Here is a 21,726-nt window from a genome sequence, read left to right as displayed (position 1 = left end):
AGACCCATAAATACAGAGAATTGATGGTTATCAGATGGGAGGGGGGAGGGAAAATGGGTGAAGGGGAGTAAGAGATACAGGCTTCCAATATGGAATGAATAAATCACAAGAATAAAAGAAACAGCATAAGGAATATAGTCAATGACATTGTAATGTATGGAGACAGATGGTAGCTACACTTGTGGTGAATATAGCATAATATGTATAAACCTGTTGAATCACTATGTTGTACACCTGAAACTAATGTAACATTGTGTGTCAACTATACCTCCTGCAAAAAAACAAACAAAACAAAACAAAAAAACCAACCATACACTACAGAAAAAAAAAAAAAGATTTAAAAAAGGAAGTGTATTAGGGGTGCCTGGCTGGCTCAGTCAGTGGAACATTCAACTCTTGATCTTGGGGTCATGAGTTCAAGCCCCATGCTGGGCATGGAGCCTACTTTAAAAAAATTTAAAAATTTAAAAAAAGAAGTGTATTAGAGCTGCCAAATTTTATCAAAATTTTGGTTTCTATTTACATAATCCTGTAGGGTTTCTCTTTTACTTTATGTTTACAAGCTCCATATTATTATGAATTATATTGTTAAAGGTTGACAAATTCCCAGATATTGACTGATCTAGGCTTGCATCCTTGTAATATACCCTATCTGGTCATAACAGATAGATGATGGATGGATAGATAGGTAGATAGATAGATAAATAGATAGCAATGTAATTAAGAAATAAAAAAAGAGTGTAACAATCCCAAATGTTGGCCATTTCCTGCAAGAGCTTCAAAACACATAATGCAAAAACTGCTAGAACTGAAAAAGAGAAATAGACAAATTCACAATTATACCCAGCAATATCAAAATAATTAGAGATGGTAGACTTGACAAATTAATGCAACAGAATAGGAATTACATGAATGTACCCAAATACGTGTGGTAATTTGGTATATGCTAAAGGTGACATTTCAAATAAGTAGGAAAAGATGGATTATTTGTAAATGGTGCTGAGAAATGGAGTATAACATAGTGGCAAAATTAGATTCTTGCACAAAAAACTTTAATGTAAAAAAATGAAAGCAAAAGTTAACAGTAGAAATCATGGGACCATTTTAAAATTATCTCAAGATGCAGAGGGCCTTTTTTATATGAATAAAAATTCGGAAGGCTTAAAAGAAAATACTCGTAAATTAGATAACATAAAAATCATTTTCCATGGCAAAAGAGGACCCTAAACAAATTCCAAAAAATAGTAAATTGGAAAAAATATTTGTGAATCATAAGGTGATTTCCTTAAAATATTAGTAAAATGTTACTTTGTAATTGAATGTTGAGCAAAAGATAGAGACAGTTCACAGAAAAGAAACCCAAACTTAATCACAATAAGAAAAAAGCAAATGAAAACTATACTTGGTTATCATTTTCCACCTACCAGATTGATAAAGACCCAATAGATTGATACCTCAACCTAAAAGACTTGAAATTTACACCCAAAAAGCTCAGAAAGGATATACTTTTTGAATATACCTGTAACAGTTATGAAAATTGAGCCTCATTCAATTCCATTGAATCATTCAATTCCAAAGAATCAATATAAATGTCTGACATAATGTAGTAGCATCAGAAACAAATAACAAAAAGATAGTCAAGACTTCTGAGTTAAAGAAGACCACCTAGGACTTGCCCATGATTTTGCCATAGCTTGCTTGTCCTGAATTGCAATTCTCTATTATTCCCAAATAAACTTAATTTTGCTGTTAAAAAAAAAAGAACACCTAAAGTAATTTACAAAACATGGAAATGATTAACAGTGAAAACACTAACTGCCAAAATTGTAGGACACAACCTATGTAGTAGAGGGTAGTAGTGCAGCTTCAAGTACATTTATCAAGAAAAACAAAAAACTGGGGTGCCTGGGTGGCTCAGTCATTAAGCGTCTGCCTTTGGCTCAGGTCATGGTCCCAGGGTCCTGGGATCAAGCCCCGCATCTGGCTCCCTGTTCAGCGGGAAGCCTGCTTCTCCCTCTCCCACTCCCCCTGCTTGTGCTCTCTCTCTCACTGTGTCTCTCTGTCAAATAAATAAATAAAATCTTAAAAAAAAACAAAAAAAACCCCACAAAAAATAAATTCTCAACTCAAAAGTGTAGGAACAGAGCACACTCAAACAAGAATTAAATTATAAACATAAAAGGCAGAAATCAATACAGAATAGGAGAGATAAAAGGATAGCAAAACCAAAAGATAGTTTTTTTTTAAATCAATGATCAATAAGTTATATCAACCTTTGTCAAGGCTGATAACAAGTACAAAGATGCAAATAAGAAAATGAGTAAGAAACCAAATGAAGTTAGAAGAGGAATAAAAGAATCTTATGAATGACTATTTGCAAACAAATTTGACAACCTAGATACATGAACACATTTCTTTAAAAAAATACCAAAACTGGCATAAGAAACAGAAAAATTTAATAAACCCAATAATTTGAAATGGTATAGAAACATCTCCTCAGAAGACAATGCCTAGAGCCCAGATGGATTTACAAGTAAATTTTAACCAAACTTTTATGATTGGATTTGATGGTATATTTGATGGGAGACAAACAAGGTAAGAAAAAAAACACTTGATAGAGTCCAAATGACTGAGAAGTATATGGAGATATGCTCCAACTCACCAGTAGTCAATAATAACAATGCAAATCAAAAACATCCAAGGAAGATAATATCAAGTGTTTACCAGCACATAGAAAGAGGTGCTGCTGGTGAGAATGTAAACAGATACAGCCACTCTAGAAAGTAATCTGGTTGTACCTACCTAGTAAAATTGTGTGAAAAAACAGGTGCAATATTCCAGGGTAAGTATTCTAATCTAGTGCAGGTCTGCAAGGGATACATACTAGGATGTTGCTTGTGAAAGCCAGTAGTTGTATCCATCACTTCAGGTGGAAAAGAATAAATAAAACATAGTAAATATATACTATTAGTTACTATGCAAGTGTTAGAAGTGATGAATAGCATTAGATGACTATGCACAGAGGAACACGATAGATCTAAAACCCATGTAGAGTAAATGGATGTCCAAAGAAAGGATAGCATTACTGATATCAGACAAAATAGACTTAAAACAAACACTGTACATAACAAGAGACAAGGACCTATATCATCATAAAGGGGAGACTCCAACAAGAAGATATAACAATTGTCTTGGGAAAAGTTTTCAATTAGCAGTAATCGCGCCTCGGATAAACCTCACTGGCTACGATACTGCCACTGCGCAAAGGTGAAGATATAACAATTGTAAATATTTATGAACCCAACATGGGAGCACCCAAATACATAAAACAATAACAAACATAAAGGAAATAATTGATAGTAATATAATAATAGTAAGGGACTTTAACACCCCACTTACACTGATGAACAGATCATCCAAACAGAAAATCAAGAAGGAAATAGTGACTTTGAATGACACACTGGACCAGATGGATTTAACAGATATATTCAGAAGATTCCATCCTAAAACAGCAGAATACACATTCTTTTCAAATGCACATGGAACATTTTCCAGAATAGATTACATATTAGGCCACAAAACCTTCTCAAAAAATTCAAAAAGATTGAAGTCACACCATGTATCTTTTCTTTTTTTTATGATTTTATTTATCAGAGAGAGAGCACAAGCAGGGGGAGTGGCAGGCAGAGGGAGAAGCAGGCTCCCTGCTGAGCAAGGAGCCCGATGTGGCACTCAATTCCAGGACCCTGAGATCACGACCTGAGCCTAAGGCAGTGGCTTAACCGACTGAGCCACCCAGGCATCCCTCATGCATCTTTTCTGACCACAATGCTATGAAACTAGAAATCAACCACAAGAAAAAATGTGGAAAGAGCACAAATACATGGAAGCTAAATGACATGCTACTAAACAATAAATGGGTCAACTAAGAAATCAAAGAAGAAATAAAAAATTACATGGATACAAATGAAAATGAAAATACAATGGTCCAAAATATCTGGGATTCAGTGAAAGTGATTCTAAGTTGAAGTTTATAGCAATACAGGCCTACCTCAAGAAGCAATAAAAATCTCAAACAACCTAATGTTACACCTAAAGGAACTAGAAAAGAAGAACAAAACCCAAAACTAGAAGGAAGAAAATAAAGATTAAAGCAGAAATAAATGAGGGTGCCTGGGAGGCTCAGTTGGTTAAGCAACTGCCTTCGGCTCAGGTCATGATCCTGGAGTCCCGGGATCGAGTCTCACATCGGGCTCCCTGCTTAGCAGGGAGTCTGCTTCTCCTTCTGACCCTCCCCCCTCTCATGTGCTCTCTCTCTCTCATTCTCTCGTCTTTCAAATAAATAAAGAAAAAATCTTTAAAAAAAGCAGAAATAAATGATATAAAACTTAAAAAAACAATAGAACAGATCACTGAAACCAGGAGCTGGTTCTTTGAAAAGATCAACAAAATTGATAAACCTCTAGCCAGACTCATCAAAAACAAAAAACAAAAAACCAAAAACCAAACAAACAAAAAAAACACACAAAACAAAACAAGAGGATGAAAATAAAATCATTAATGAAAGAAGAGAAATAATAACCGACACTACAGAAATACAAGCAATTATTAGATTGTGAAAAATTATATGCTAACAAAGTGGACAACCTAGAAGAAACGGATGAAGTCCTAGAAACATATAACCTACCAAAACTGAAGCAGGAAGAAATTGAAAATTTGAACAGACTAATTACCAGCAAAGAAATTGACTCAGTAATCAAAAAACTCCCAACAAATATAAGTCTAGGACCAGCTGGCTTCACAGGTGAATTCTACCAAACATTTAAAGAAGAGTTAAGGGGCGCCTGGGTGGCTCAGTCGTTAAGCATCTGCCTTTGGCTCAGGTCATGATCCCAGGATCCTGGGATCGAGCCCTGCATCGGGCTCCCTGCTCCGCGGGAAGCCTGCTTCTCCCTCTCCCACTCCCCCTGCTTGTGATCCCTCTCTCGCTGTGTCTCTCTCTGTCAAATAAATAAATAAAATCTTTAAAAAAAATAAGAGTTAATACCTAGTTTCAAAATATTCCAAAAATAGAAGAGAAAGAAAAACTTCCAAATTCATTCTATGAGGCCAGCATTACTCTGATACTAAAACCAGATAAAGACACCACAAAAAAAGAGCACTACAGGCCAATATCTCAATGAATATAGATGAAAAAATTCTCAACAAAATACCAGCAAACTGAATCCAACAATACATTAAAAACATCATCCACCACAATTAAGTGGGATTTATTCCCAGGATGCAAGGGTGGTTTAATACTTGCAAATCAATCAACATGATACCTCACATCAATAGAGGAAGCATAAAAAACCATATGATCATTTCAATAGACACAGAAAAAGCCTTTGACAAAGTACATCTATTCATGATAAAACCCTCACAACAAAGTAGGTTTAGATACCTCAACATAATAAAGGCCTTATATGAAAATCCCACAGTGAACATCATACTAAATGGGGGCAAATTGAGAGCTTTTCCCTAACGTCAAGAACAAGACAAGGATATCCTCTCTCACCACCTTTTTTTAAAAGATTTTATTTATTATTTATTTATTTGAGAGAGAGAGAGCACATGAGAGGGGGGAGGGTCCCCCGCTGAGCAGGGAGCCCGAAACGGGACTCGATCCCGGGACTCCGGGATCATGACCTGAGCCAAAGGCAGTCGCTTAACCAACTGAGCCACCCAGGCGCCCTCACCACTTTTATTCAACATAGTACTGGAAGTCCTAACCACAGCAAGATACAACAAAAAGGAATAAAAGGCATCCAAGTTGGTAAGGAAGAAGTAAAACTTTCACTATTTGCAAATGACAAGATACTATATATAGAAAACCCTAATGAGTCTACCAAAGAAAACCTACTAGAACTGATAAATGAATTCAGTAAAGTCGCAGGATACAAAATCAATGTACAGAAATCTGTTACATTTCTGGGGCACCTGGGTGGCTCAGTAGGTTGAACATCTGACTTTTCATTTCAGCTCAGGTCATGATCTCAGGGTCATGAGATCAAGCCCCGCATAGGGCTCCGTGCTCAGCACAGAGTCTGCTTGATTTCTCTCCTTCTGCCCTTCCCCGCCACTCACACACATTCTCTCTCAAATAATCTTTTTTTAAAAAAAAGAAATGTTTTATTTCTATACACTAATAATGAAGCAGCAGAAAGAGAAATTAAGAAAACAATCCCATTAACAATTGCTCCAAAAATAATATCTAGGAATAAACAAAGAGGTGAAAGACCTATACTCCAAAAACTATAAAAAACTGATGAAAGAAATTCAATATGACACAAACGGAAAGACATTCTATGCTCATAGATTGGAAGAACAAATATTGTTAAAATGTCTACACTACCCAGAGCAATCTACAGATTTAATGCAATCCCTATCAAAATACCAAAAGCCTTTTTCACAGAGCTAGAACAATCTTAAAACGTGTATGGAACCACAAAAGACCCCAAATAGCCAGAGGAATGTTGAAAAAGAAAAGCAAAGCTGGTGGCATCACAGTTCCAGACCCCAAGTTATATTACAAAGCTGTAGTAATCACAACTGTATGGTACTGTCATAAAAACAGACACAGATCAATAGAACAGAATAGAAAACCCGGAAATAAACCCACAATTATATGGTCAATCTTCAACAAAAGAAGCAAGAATATGCAATAGGAAAAAGTCTCTTCAACAAATGGTGTTGGGAAAACTGGACAGCTAATGCAAAAGAATGAAACTGGACCACCTTCTTACACCATACACAGAAATAAACTCAAGATGGGTTAAAGACCTAAATGTAAGACTTGAAACTGAAACAATAAAAATCCTGTAAGAGAGCATGGACAGTAATTTCTCTGACATCAGCCATAGCATTTTTCTAGATATGTCTCCTGAGGCAAGGGAAATAAAAGCAAAGATAAACTATTGGGACTACATCAAAATAAAAAGCTTCTGCACAGAAAAAATAAATCAACAAAACTAAAAGGTAACCTACTAAGTGGGAAAAGATAAGGGGCACCTAGCTGCCTCAGTTGGTAGAGTATGTGACTCTCGATCTCAGGCCATGAGTTCAAGCCCCACACTGGGCATGGTGCCTACTTAAAGTTAAAAAAAAAAAAAAAACTGGAAGAAGATATTTGCAAATGACTATTCAATAAAGGGTTAGTATCCAAAATATACAAAGAACTAATACAACTCAACAACCAAAAGGCAAATAATCTAATTTAAAAATGGGCAGAAGACATGAACAGACATTTCTCCAAAGATAGACAAGCAGATGAAAAGATACTGAAAACAGACACATGAAAAGATACTTAACACTACTCATCATCAGGGAAATGCACACCAAAACTACAATGAGATATCAGCTCACACCCGTCAGAATGGCTAAAATAACACAAAAAATAACAAGTGTTGGTAAGGATGTGGAGAAAAAGAAACCTTCCTGCACTGTTGGTGGGAATGTAAACTGGTGCAGCCACTGTGGAAAACAATATGGAGGTTCTTCAAAAAATTAAAAATAGAACTACCCTACAATCCAGTAATCACACTACTAGGTATTTACCCCCAAAATACAAAAACACTAATTTAAAGGGATACATGCACCCCTATGTTTATTGCAGCACTATTTACAATAACCAAAATATGGAAGCAGTCCCAGTGTCCAGTGATAGATGAATAAACACACACAATAGAATATTATCCAGCCATAAAAAGAAAGAAATATTGCCATTTGCAACATGAATAGAGCTAGGGAGTATAATGCTAAGTGAAATAAGTCAATCAGAGAAAGATAAATACTATATGACTTCACTCATATGTGGAAATTAAGAAACAGAACAAATGAGCAAAAGAAAAAAAGAGAGAGAGACAAACCAAGAGACAAACTCTTAACTATAGAGAACAAACTGATGATCACCAAAGGGGAGGTAGGGGGCAGGGAATGGGTGAAATAGGTGATGGGGATTAAAGAGTATACTTATCATGATGAGCACTGAGTCATGTATAGAAGTGCTGAATCACTGTATTGGACACCTGAAACTAATATAATACTGTATGTTAACTATACTGGAATTAAAATGAAAAACTTAAAAAAAAACACAAAAAAACAAAGTGTTGAGTAGAAAAAAATGACACTTTTAGCATAATACCATTAATATAAATTTCAAACATACAATATATGACTGATTTTATAAGGGATATACACACACACACATTTAAGGATGCATCCTGTGTGCATGCCTATGGGGGAGAATAGGAATTGGGAATTATTTGGGAAAAAATAAACCAAGAAATGAGTGTTGGACTAAACAATTTTGATAATGCACTATGAATTGAAGTCCAAAAATATAAATGGAGATTTAAAAAACCAAGAGCCATAACTTACTGGCCTCTGTCTTAATAGAAGACAGAGTCCTAACAGCCTTAAATATCCAGACAGCCGCTGAGACTCTGAAGCTGCAAATTCACAGGAGCTGAATTTACAGTTCTGTCTCACATGAACAGCTGGCTTTCGGGCATGCAATTAAACTTCCGGCTTGATTTCATGATTAATCAATGTCATGTTAAATGTTACATATATTACATTCTTTCAAATAATCCTTACAAAAACAAAAGTCTGGAAGTTTTACTTTAGTTTTATAATAACTAAACTAAGCTTGAAAGAAGTATAATCACTTTTCAGTTTCTCCTAAAAGAGTTGACATCCATATGAAGGTCTAACTCCAACACCCCTACTTGTGCCAATAATCAAAATAGCAGATACTTTCACTACTTTTTCTGGAAGAATATGTGATGAATTAACATGCAGATGCCTTTAAGAAAGCTGACCAGGATGGTGAGTCATTTCTCTGTCACTAAAGTATCCTCACCTCATGGCTTCAAAGAATCTGCTTTTCTCCACCACATAACCTCTCTGTATTGAGTTTTGTGGACAAAGTAGAAAATCTTAGTAGGGTACAGCAAATTAATATGCTAAGTAGGAACTTGAAACCAATGTGAAATCAAATTCAAAAAAGGAAACATTTTTTCCAGCTGTCTATAAAAGGAGCCCAATCATAATGGCAGCAATTTTGCCCAAAATTCATGCAAAGTCCTAGCATCCAAAAATAGTGCCTACTAAAAGGGCACAGGTCTCGGTTGGAAATTTACTTATATTTCACACAAAGCTCTGTTTTGTGTTTGCTCAGGAAGAGAGATCTGAAAAACTTTTAAAAAGAAAGAAAACCTGTCCACAATAGCCAAACTGTGGAAAGAGCCAAGATGTCCATCGACAGATGAATGGATAAAGAAGATGTGGTATATATACACAATGGAATATTATGCAGCCATCAAAACGAATGAGATCTTGCCATTTGCAACGATGTGGATGGAACTGGAGGGTGTTATGCTGAGTGAAATAAGTCAATCAGAGAAAGACATGTATCATATGACCTCACTGATATATGAGGAATTCTTAATCTCAGGAAACAAACTGAGTGTTACTGGAGTGGTTGGGGGTGGGAGGGGCGGGGTGGCTGGGTGATAGACATTGGGGAGGGTATGTGCTATGGTGAGCGCTGTGAATTGTGCAAGACTATTGAATCACAGATCTGTACTTCTGAAACAAATAACGCAACATATGTTAAGAAAAAAGAAGAAGAAGATAGCAGGAGAGGAAGAATGAAGGGGAGTAAGTCAGAGGGGGAGACGAACCATGAGAGATGATGGACTCTGAAAAACAAACTGAGGGTTCTAGAGGGGAGGAGGGTAGGGGGATGGGTTAGCCTGGTGATGGGTATTAAAGAGGACACATTCTGCATGGAGCACTGGGTGTTATGAACAAACAATGAATCATGGAACACTACATCAAAAACTAATGATGTAATATATGGTGATTAACATAATAAAAAAATTTTAAAAATAAAATAAAATAAAAAGAAAGAAAACCTTCTATAGGCAGAAGAGAACAAGTGGAATCATAACGCATCTAAAGAAGCTTAGTGGCATTTCCTTTTGACTCATTTGTATCAGTTGAGGCAACTTTAAATAATCAACTTTCAAATGGCCATTTTAAACTTATTAAAACAGTGTTTTGGGGCAACCCTCTTGGGTCCCCTCCCTCTTCGGTGGCTTTGTACTATCACCTTACCATGGCTCAATATACCTTGCTTTGCTGCCCACCAAAAAACAAAACAAACAAAACAAAACAAAACAAAACCCCACAGTGTTTCAAAAATCCTGAAACAATTTCAAGTTTTATAAATGATAATTAATATATAATTCTCATTAGTGTGAGCTTAATGTATACTTATCAAAGTAAGCTCTACCATGGAGTTGAGCTATCTTTTTCCTCTTGAGCAACAGGAATGATAGAAAACAAAAATACAGTGTAAATGGAAGATCCAATCTTACTTACTCTTTCTTAGACTGCAAGTCTGGCTAGCAAGACCTTTAACTGAGAAAAATTATTTCCTTTCTTAAGAGGGAAACTTCTATTTCTGATTTCATAACCCCTTTCGCATACGCTTGTTATTTTCCCTCCCGATATTCCTTGCAAGGTAGCTACCTTCATGATTTGGGCAAAGAAAAACTGAGGATGGGTCTGGAACATCCTATTATTGCTGGAAAGTAAGGATGCTTGCAAAGATGTCAGAGCAGTGCTCAAGGGAGCAAAAAGTCAGTCTAAATTGGCCCCCAGTGGCTCACTCTGACAATTTGAGCATCACAATATATACATTATAATTAATTGAAATATATTAAGTTTTAAAAGGCCAAGAATTCCTGAGACTAAAAAGAAAAATGTTAAAATGCAATACACAAATACAGAATGAATGATACATGAGAATGAATTTAGCAGGTACAAAGTGTTAATATTTACATGTATGGGTTACATATGTGTATATATAAATATATATGCAATATACATATACAGACACATATATAATTCATATATATATGGATTACCTTTCCAAGAGGCATATAAAACATATAAATGCATATGTGTGTGTGTGTGTGTGTGTATATACGCAGTATAGACAGATCTCTTACCTTTCCCAGGTTTTTCATCTCTTTAATCAAAAGTCAAATTCAAAAGAGGCTTCCTTCCCTGGCCATACAATCTAAAATATCAACATTGTCCCCTGCCTCTTCCTTCATCTTCTCCTTAGAATTTATTCTCTTACATAATATATTTCTATATATATATTTTGTCGGTCTTCCTCACTAGAAATTAGCTCTATTGAAAAAAAAAGCAGTGCTTTTTGTCTGTGTAGTTCACTACTGTATTTCCAATGTCTACATTAGAACAAATCCTGGCACACAGTAGGTACTCTGCACAAAATGTTTCAATAAAACACACACACACACCTCCTGCTTAATCAAGAGTATATAAAAGAAAAATTTTAAATATGAAAAGCAAAAATTGCACAAACTGACGTGGCAGAGATATGTTCAGCAGCATAAATACCCAGAGTAAAAAGGAGTCCAACAGTTCCACCACTACTGGCCATACTCAATAACCAAGTGGAAAGGGTTTTGCCCGTGTGTTCTAAACGAATTAGTCCATGTCCTAAAGAGAATTAACTGAACAAACTCAAACCCTCATCTCCTAGGACAGGAAATCTCTAGATAACCCTAATAACTATAAGATAATAATAAGCATAAGTTTTTAATAATGCTAAGAGATCAAGTCACTATATCGCAATAAGACAATGGGTTGTATAGTTGCAGATAAAATTTAATACCTCCTTGTGAGGAGAAACACCCGATTGTAAAGCACAAACACCTGTGCTAAAGGCATGGGTGTATAAGATTTTACCAACATTACAAGTGAAGTTTAACTGAAAAAACAGAGAACTGATCAGTGGCTTGGGTTTATGTCACCTTAGAGGAAGAAATCAGGTGCCGTACTTAGATCAGAATCAATTAGTGAATAACTCAAACTCTTCACTGGTCTGAGTCATTACTCTTTTTCCTTTAGGCCTAGCAAGTTTACTATAACCTTGGGGAGCTTTCCAAAATAAGTTATTATTCAACTCTTACTATTAAAATAACTTTCTAGACATCTAGGAAATATAAGAATAAAGAAATGACATGGATTTTCAGCATATCAAGTGACATTTTAGTTAGATGTAGTATGTTTTGCAGTGTTTTATAATCATTATATTTTTTTCTGTTCAAGGTTTGAAGTATTGAGTCATACCTAATCTGCAGTTTCAGTTTCAAGGGATTCTGTCTTAATATTTAGGAAATTTTCAGATTTGTATTAATATAAGTAAAAATTGACTAATAAAGAAATTATAAGAGTAGTAGTCATTGTTTCACTCCATGCACATATATAAATCCTTTATTCTTTCCTAGTTCATTTGTTCTGTTGTTTTTATAGATGCTTTCCAGACAATATCCAAGATTCTAACAATTCTAACTGTTCAAGGTGGCTCCATTACCATATCATCAGTTTATCTCTCTACATCCACTCAGATAAAATAGGAATATACTGCCCTATAATACCCTCATATTCCTCATTACTCCGAAGAATGGTAATAACTTATGCCCTAAAAATTTTAGGCTCCAACTGTTTTACTTTTACCATGAATTGAAAATGTCCCATCCTATCTGCTGGTAATATCTTTGTCTGAATCTCTAGTTCCAAAGAAGTTATCCATAAACTTCTTTTTTTCTTTAAAGATTTTATTTATTTATTTGACAGAGAAAGAGAGAGACAGCGAGAGAGGGAACACAAGCAGGGGGAGTGGGAGAGGGAGAAGCAGGCTTCCCGCTGAGCAGGGAGCCCGATGCGGGGCCAGATCCCAGGACCCTGGAATCATGACCTGAGCCAAAGGCAGATGCTTGAGGACTGAGCCACCCAGGCGCCCTGTTATCCACAAACTTCTTAAACCAAGCTTACAATCTCCCCACAAAAGAAGACCTCATTTACAATTCTATTATATTCTATTACACAGTATATTTAAACCCTTACTGAAAACAGAAAATCAAATAATTCCTTTAAGATGAGAAGCCATTCATTAATGTGACAGATCCGTTATTCTCTTAGCTTGCCACTCTTTCTTTAAAGGCCTATAGTGAGTCACCACCACAAGTGATTTTAATTCCTTATGGGAAAGCCTGTTAAGGAGTTTTACTAGGTGAATTTTTAAAAATCCATCCTTATTATAAGTCTAATAAATACCAAATCAATTTTTATCAACAAATAAAATGTAATAATTCTCTCAGCTTTATGAAGGCTGTGTATTCAACTTCCATATACTTGTTTTAGCAAAAGGTTTCTCAGGATAATTATGCCATAAAAGATTAAGGCTTTCTCACGTGTATAGCAAACATAGGGTGTATGAATCAGGACTGTAATTCCAAGAGGCAAAAATCCAATTCAAATTAAGCAAAAAAAGAAAATTTATTGGATCACAAAAATTAAAAAGTAAAAGATGGTATAGACTTCAGGCATGATTGAATTCAGAAGGTCAAACAATGTCATCAGATTTGTCTCTTATCTCCATTTTCCTCTGTGTTGGACTGATCTTGGGAAGGCTTTCCTCATGTGGTGACAAAAAAGCTACTGGTGAGTTCTGAACCATGAAAAATCCTTTAAATCTGTGAAACTTGCAATTCCAGGAAAAAAAATGATCTTTTCTTACTATCCATAACAATACCCCCCTAGGGTTCTAGTGGGCCAAACATGGCCATCTGCCACTCCCTTATTAACCAGACTGTGGCCAGCCTATGACCAAGCCACTACTCTCCCTAATAGTTTCATCAGAATGATATGCACTGAGGGTGAGGTAAGTTTCAAATGGGGCATAGAACAGATCCAAAAGTAATAGATGTCTACTATTCAGGCTATTTCAAATAAGGGGGATGCTCATAAACTGAAGGCTTTCCCATATTTACTACATTCATAGAATCATTAACCAAAGAATTCACTGATATTTATTTAATAAGGACTGAGTGGTGACTAAATGTTTTCTTTCATATACTTGTTATAATCAGAGAGTTTCTCTATTATGAATTTTCTGATGTCGTCTAAGGGCTGAGGCACAGCTAAAATTATTCCCACACTCATTACAGTTATAGGGTTTGTCTCCAGCATGAATTCTCTGGTGTAGCCTAAGGGACAAGATCTGATGGAAAGCCTTCCCACATTCATTACATTCATAGGGTTTCTCTCCAGTATGAATTCTCTGATGTTGATTAAGGTATGAGCCACAACTGAAGGCCTTCCCACATTTGTTACATTCATAGGGTTTCTCTCCTGCATGACTTCTCTTATGATGAATTAGAACTAAAGCATCACTGAAGGCTTTCCCACATTTACTGCATTCAAAAGGTCTCTCTCCACTATGTATTCTATGATGTCGATTAAGTTGTGAGTCAGTCCTAAAAAACTTCCCACATTTGATGCATTCATAAGGCTTTTCACCTGTATGAATTCTCTGATGTTGATTAAGGTGTGAGCGATAGCCAAAAGTCTTCCCACATTCATTACATTTAAAGGGTTTCTCTCCTGTATGAATCCTTTGATGCAGAGTAAGGGCGATGCGTCTGCTGAAGGCTTTTCCACATTGATTACATTCATAGGGTTTCTCTCCAGTGTGAATTCTCTGATGCTGATTGAGGTGTGCACTCTGTCTGAAGGCTTTGTTACATTCCTTACATTCATATGGTTTCTCTCCTGTGTGAATTCTCTGATGTTCAACAAGGAAGGCATAACGGCTAAAGGCCTTCCCACATTCATTGCATGCAAAAGGTTTCTCTCCAGTGTGGATTCTCTGATGTTGAGCAAGGTGTGCACTCTGTCTGAAAGCTTTGTTACATTCTTTACATTCATATGGTTTCTCTCCAATATGAGTTCTTTGATGTTCACTGAGAAAGAAATCATGGCTAAAGGCTTTTCCACAGTCATTGCATACAAATGGTTTCTCTCCACTGTGAATTCTCTGAGGTTGAGTAAAAAATGAGTAACAGCTAAAGGCATCATCACAGTCATTGAATCCATGCGGTAATTTTCCAAAATGAGTTGCTTGATGTTGAGTAAGTAATGAGTGGAAACTTAAGAGATTTGAAAAATCATTACTTTCATAACGTTTCTCCCCAGGAGGAATTCCTATATCTTTACTAAGGTATGTGTTCTGGTTGAATTCTTCACATTCATTATCTATCAAAGATTCCTTCTCAGCAGGTAATCTTTTATGTTCAATTAAGATGGAATTTGGGGGAAACATTTTATCATAAATATCAAATTTATGTACTTGCTCTACTGTGGGAACTCTCTCTTGTGTTGAAAGTACTGATTTCAAGAGAACACGTCTCTCAGAATTATTATATTTATTGTCTCTTTTCACAGCAGAGATTTCCTTAAGTGCTGTCACTTGCCTGAAATGCCTCTCCTGCTTTTGTTGATGCCGCTCAAATTCACCCTCATATTTCCAGGCTTCTCTGAAACTGGAATATTCCAGGTCATAACTTGTAAGTCTTTCCATTACCATCCCCTGGGATATTTCCTCTTCATCAATGTACCATTTTGGAGATAATTCCTTGATTTCATACCAAGAGTCCCAGTCTGAAAAATATCAAGAAAGCAAATGTGTCCTTTTTGCCTCTGTAAGGAGAAAACTGTTATAGAAGAAACTGAAGAATTTAATTGGAGGAATGAGGGGAGAAAGCACATGGTTTTGACACCTTTCAAATATGACCAAGCAAATACGAAAAAAATACAAAGGAAGAACAAAGAATGAAGAGAGCTGATAAAGGAAGATACATGTGTTGGCGATAGGGAGGAGGTTACAGGGGAAATGTAGGGCATCAAACACGTTAATATACAGGTAAAATGCAGAGTATCAAGATGCAGACAAAGCTAAATGCTGAGAAGATAAGGAGTTGAGAACAACTGACTAGATCATAATCACAGTTTCCCTGCCTCTAGTCTTTAAAGTCTCAAGTGCACTCTACACTATCCAGTCCTATTTTTAAGACTAAAAGCTCCACGAAGGCAGGGATTAATGTTTTACTTCTAGTTCTTCTTACTGTTGCATTTAGTGCCTAGGACAATGGTAGCATTTTGTTAAATGAATGAATGCTGACAGAAAGCTCAACAACTTCTAAGATTTTATCAGGAACCAGAAAAAAAATTACTGTGTTTTGTTGTTGTTGTTGTTGTTGTTGTTGTTGTTAAGTGTCTAGAAGAAATCTGAAGGTCAGCTTTGCTCATCATTGAGAGAAAAATGCCGCCTACAGAATAGATGATACTTTCAGGAGAGGATATTGGTTGAGATAAGATGGAAAGAAAACTATTTCTTTTTAAAGATTTTACTTATTTGAGAGAGACAGAGAGACAGAGTGAGGGAGAGAGAGAACACAAGAAGAGTGAGGGGCAGGAGGAGAAGCAGACTCCTCACTGAGCAGGGAGCCCAACACGGGGCTCGATCCCAGGACTCCATGATCATGACCTGAGCCAAAGGCAGACACTTAACCGACTGAGCCACCCAGGTGCCCCAAGAAAACTATATGCCATTCTCTCTCCTTTTTTTAATTAAAAAAAAAATTGGGGGGCACCTGGGTGGCTCAGTCAGTTAAGCATCTGCCCTCAGCTCAAGTCATGATCCCAGGGTCCTGGGATCAAGTCCCGCATTGGGGTCCTTGCTCAGCAAAAAGCCTGCTTCTCCCTCTCCCTCTGCCTGCCCCTCTCCCTGCTTGTACTCTCTCTGTTTCTGTCAAATAAATTTAAAAAATCTTTAAAAAAAATTTTTTTAAGTAGGCTCCACAACCAGCACAGAGCCCAATACAGGGCTCAAACTCACAACCCTGAGATCAAGACCAGAGATGAGATCAAGAGTCAGGTGCTTAACAGATCCATCCAGGCGCCCCCCTTCTCTCTTTTTTTAAACTCTAAGGAGATAAAACTTGAACATATAAAAATTCAATATGACACATAATAAAGGACTAGTTAATATGATACAGATTATTAGTAGTATAAGTGTCAGAAAAACAGAGATCAAAACTCACTAATTTAGTTAAGGAATAATTCCTGGAGAATCTGAGCTTGATTGTCAAGGCTATGATCATGCTTCCAAAATGCAGTGATTATTCAAGTAACAGTCATTTTCATGTTTTGTTTTGTTTTTTAGAGAGAGAGAGAATGAGAGAGACAGCATGAGGTGGGGGGGAAGGGGAGGGGGAGAGGGAGAGGGAAAATCTTAAGCAGGCTCCATGCCTGGCACAGAGCCTGACCCAGGGCTGGATCTCACAACTCTGATATCAAGAGTCAGACACTTAACCGACTGAGCCACCCAGGCACTCCTCACTTTCATGTTTTGATATGCATGGAGATTATTTTAGAACTGCACATGTTAGCATTTTTCAGTTAATTAGATATAGTCTTTTCCATAACAGCATTCCATCTGTTAAAAGAAAAGTCGCCTCCAGGGCAGGTCAGCACAAGTTGAAAAGCGAAGAATACATTATGCATCTGTACCTTTCTTCTTTGCAATACACCCTCCACCCAAGGAAAGCCTCATCCCTACCTATCCCACCTATGCATAGCCATGGATTTTCTTTTACTTCAGGCTCTATCTTAACCAAGGCCCGAGAGGGATTTGTTCACTTATCCTCTATTAGGTCTACACTATTGTTCTTTTTTTTTTTTTTGGTAGAAATTCATTGTTCCCTCACCAACTTTCCTAGAACCTTCTTTCCTATGTTCATCACCCAGGGCCACTACATTCCCTCTTACCAAGAATAAATCTTTTCTCTACTCCAGGCAAATGGCAGCTTTATACAATACCTACTGTAATGCTGAGTAAAAGAAGACTGATGGGAGAAGACTAGATGTTTTCCAACATAGGTATTCTAAGATGCCTGGAGCTCCAAAAACTCTTGGAAAAAAAGATACTCTGTACTTAGGCATATGAATACTATAGGGGAAGGAATTCCATATAGGGTACTCCAGGGAACAGTAGAGAGTATAGCCTGGGAAAGTACAGAGCAGGAAGGAAGTACTGTATATGTGGAAGACATATTCATAATGATTGGAGTCCAGAAATACCTAGAAGTCGATGGTATTGAGGTATTATGGTGGCATTCAGCAAAAAGGAGAAGACAGACAGTTCACCCATATCAGTGATTGAGGGGAAAAGGGAAGTTATGGATTCAGGCAAAGTGAAAGAGACTCAAATGGGCATCCATGTGGCACAGTGGAAACAACACAGGGTTTGGGGTCATAGGTGAGTTTAAATCCTACTTCTTCATCTAACTACCTAGTTATTCTAACTTTAACAAATCAACAAATTGATTAACCCAACTCTTGAGCCTCAGTTTCTTAGTAGGCAAAATGAGGTGACCTTACAAGTATGGTATAAGAATAAAGAATACATTTAGGGGCGCCTGGGTGGCTTAGTCGTTAAGCGTCTGCCTTCGGCTCGGGTCACAGTCCCAGGGTCCTGGGATCAAGCTCCGCATAGGGCTCCCTGCTCAAGGGGAAGCCTGCTTCTCCCTCTCCCACTCCCCCTGCTTGTGTTCCCTCTCTCGCTGTCTCTCTCTGTCAAATAAATAAATAAAATCTTAAAAAAAAAAAAAAAGAATACATTTAGAAAATATCTAGGAGTGTTGGTTCATTAATATGCATTCAGTGACACTTAACATAAAATGAAACAAATTAATATGTATTCATTAAGTTATTCTTATGCCTATACCATTAGTAGTCTCAGAAATTACATGTATGTCCAAAAAGGGATTATGAAATAGACTGATGGTCAAATGGCAAGACAAAGAATGGGAGAAGTAAACCCTTTGGGGTTAAAATATATCCAGACAATTAGAGATGTGTAATTTCCAACTGATTATAATCTATTAATGGATGGAAATTAAAAATCAAAGTATGATGAACTTTGGAATCCAATCAGAACTGCACAGAAAGTAGTAAGCATAGTTAGTATAAGTTGGAAGAGGAAAAGGTCTTACTAGACTGTAGAGTCTCCCACATGCTGAACTGATGAGCAGTACACAAACTGGAAGACTTCCTGATGAAGTAAATAATCTCCTGGCATGAAACCCAGAAGATTCTAGTAGGAAGTCTGGGGAAAAAGGAGAGGACCTAAGGAGAAATCTTAAGAAGAAGAAACTTTACTGCCAAAGCCCAGAATTCATGTTCCCATGAATAGCCTGAACAATGACCCACAGACTTATAGACTGGATCTCCATCTTTAAAAAACTGTAGAGAGTTATGTTGTCCAATATGGTAGCCACTAACCACATGTGGCAATTTAAATTTGTTAAAATAAAAAAAAATTTAATTCAGTTTCTCAATAATACCTAGCCATATTCCAAGTGCTCAATAGCCAAATGTGGCTAGTGACTACAATACTGGAAAGCACAGATATAGAATATATCCATCATCACAGACTGTTCTACTAGATGTCACTGGACAGAGATGCAAAGTAACATGACAAAGATGTTATGGTTGAACGAGGAAAAAACAGAAAAATAGGGCGTCAGTTAAAGGGAGAGAGAAACAGAATAGAGCTTTAAACAGAGAAAATGAATAGTGGTCAGAAATATCTTACAAATCTCAGTAAGCTGATGAATAGAAAAATAAAGAAAGGCAACTGGATTTAGCCAAATTAGAGGGAGCAGAACCAGACTGCAAGTGGTAAGGCAATATAAGAGAATTTGAAGTAAAGGCAATGAGTGGAGATTATAATTGGTATACAAGTAATTGGAAGAGAGAAGGTAGTATGGTGTACAAAAACACTGCAAAGGTCCTATGAAATGGTATGAAATTACTTCAAGGGAGTTTTTTTTTTTTTCAAAGAAGATTTAACTAAACAAAAATGTAAGACATAACTGTCCAAAAAGGAAAACATACATAAACATGCTTGCTTACCCCAACTTAATTTGTATCAGGTCAATTTCAATCAGAACCCCACAAGGATTGTATCTCTGAACTTAAATTATTTTAAAGGATGAATGGCAAAAAAAGCAATAATATAAAAGAAAATTCCAAAGAAAAAAATTCTAGGACCAGTAATATGACCTAAGTATTGCATTTTATACCTTCCTTTCATTAAAATCCCTATGAAAGGACTCAACCAAGGTGATTTGTAAAATTCTCTTTAATTACGGGGAAATGTCAAGAGAAACACACCCGAAGCATACAAATTTATGGGATGCAGAGGAGAACAAAGAGCTCTGCAGTTCATGCCTTACCCCCCCTTCCCTCTCACAACCATCAATTTGTTCTCCATATTTACAGGTCTGATTCTGCATTTTGTTTATTCATTTGTTTTTTTTATTTAGATTCCACATGAGTAAAGTCATATGGTATTTGTCTTTCTCAGTCTTATTTCACTTAGCAGGTACCCTCTAGAGGTCCATCAATGTTGTCACAAATAGCAAAATCTCATCTTTTTATAGCTGGGTAATATTCCATTGTGTATATATACACATCTTACTTCTCTGTTTGTCTATCAATGGATACTTAGGCTGCTTCCAGATCTTGCCTATTATAAATAATGCTGCAATAAACACATGGGTGCATACATCTTTTGAATTAGTGTGTTTGTTTTCTTCAGGTATGTACTCACTGGTGGAATTATTGGATCATATGGTATTTCTATTTTTAATTTTCTGAGGAATCTCTACACTTTTCCACAGTAGCTGTACCAGTTTACATTCCTACTGGCAGTACACTATGGTTCCTTTTTCCTCCACATCCTAACCAATACAATGTTCTAAGTTTAAAAATTTTTTTAAAAAAGCAAGTTGTAAATAGATGCATATAAAAATTGCGTGTGTGTGTGTGTATTTGTGCAAGGGAAATTCTAGAAAGATATAGATCCAACTATGCACAATACAGGTCTTTAGATGATATCTTGAGAAAAGAGTATACTTCCTACTTTATACATTTTTTAATTGCTTGAATATTTTCTAACATATTACTTCTATTTCAAAGGAAAAAGGAAAGGGGTGCCTGGCTGGCTCAGTCAGTACAGCATGAGACTCTTGATCTCAGGGTCGTGAGTTCAAGCCCCACACTGGGTGTAAAGATTACTTTAAAAAAAGAAAAAAGGAAAAATGTTATAGGGCAACCCTAATGCTGCTGGTCCCTAATTGCACCTGTCCAAATCAATGTGCCTCTAGATTGATATGGAAATCCTTCCATGTGTTTTTTCCATGAGATTCCCTTCAACTAGGTGTATTCAGGATGATGGAGTTTACTCAAATAAAAAAATATATATATAGTAAAAAAAAAAAAAAACCAACTTAGGGGCACCTAGGTGGCTCAGTCAGTTGAGCATATACCTTTGGCTTGGGTCATGATCTCGGGGTCCTGGGATCAAGACCCTCCTCAGGCCTGAAATTCCACCTCATTTTTAGGGACTTTGGGATCTCAGAGAGTCAGAAATAGCCCAATGAGCACTCTCACCACTTCTCTCCCTTAACTACTTCATATGATCTCTCTACAGATCATTTACTATCTTTTTTACTCAGTGCTGTGCTGAAATATATGATGGGAAAGACCTATCCTCTTTAGATGGATCATGATTTGTTATGCTGGAGATCAGTGCAAATGAAATAAAGGACAGAGGTGTGATTATTGAGTGCCCTATTGAATAGGGAGGTCCAGGATGGCCTCCCTGAGGAAGTGACATTTAAGCAAAGAAAAGCCTCAGTGAAAGTAGGGGGTAGGTTTTGTGGAGATCTGGAG

At 36.6% G+C, this 21,726-nt stretch overlaps 1 protein-coding gene and 1 pseudogene across 4 annotated transcripts in view; both read right to left on the bottom strand.

Annotated features, from left to right (window-relative positions):
• Nucleotides 1–3,164: 3,164 nt before the first annotated feature.
• Nucleotides 3,165–3,269, bottom strand: LOC112810838 (U4 spliceosomal RNA; annotated as a pseudogene).
• A 9,371-nt stretch (nt 3,270–12,640) lies between these two features.
• Nucleotides 12,641–21,726, bottom strand: part of ZNF527 (zinc finger protein 527) — a 27,930-nt gene continuing 18,844 nt past the window's right edge. For 3 of the 4 annotated variants that reach the window (XM_073885262.1, XM_025854470.2, XM_073885261.1), the window contains one exon: nt 12,641–15,585. In XM_073885262.1, the coding sequence (XP_073741363.1) occupies nt 14,012–15,585 (1,574 nt within the window). In that variant the 3' untranslated portion in view covers nt 12,641–14,011. The remainder of the gene's footprint in view (nt 15,586–21,726) is intronic. The other variant, XM_025854469.2, reaches the window with a different exon arrangement.

The sequence above is a fragment of the Callorhinus ursinus genome, unplaced genomic scaffold (assembly GCF_003265705.2).
Source record: "Callorhinus ursinus isolate GAN/ISIS: 27379988/994484 unplaced genomic scaffold, GSC_fseal_2.0 scaffold61, whole genome shotgun sequence".
Taxonomy (NCBI): Eukaryota; Metazoa; Chordata; class Mammalia; order Carnivora; family Otariidae; genus Callorhinus; species Callorhinus ursinus.
This window is presented reverse-complemented; position numbering and strand designations above follow the sequence as displayed.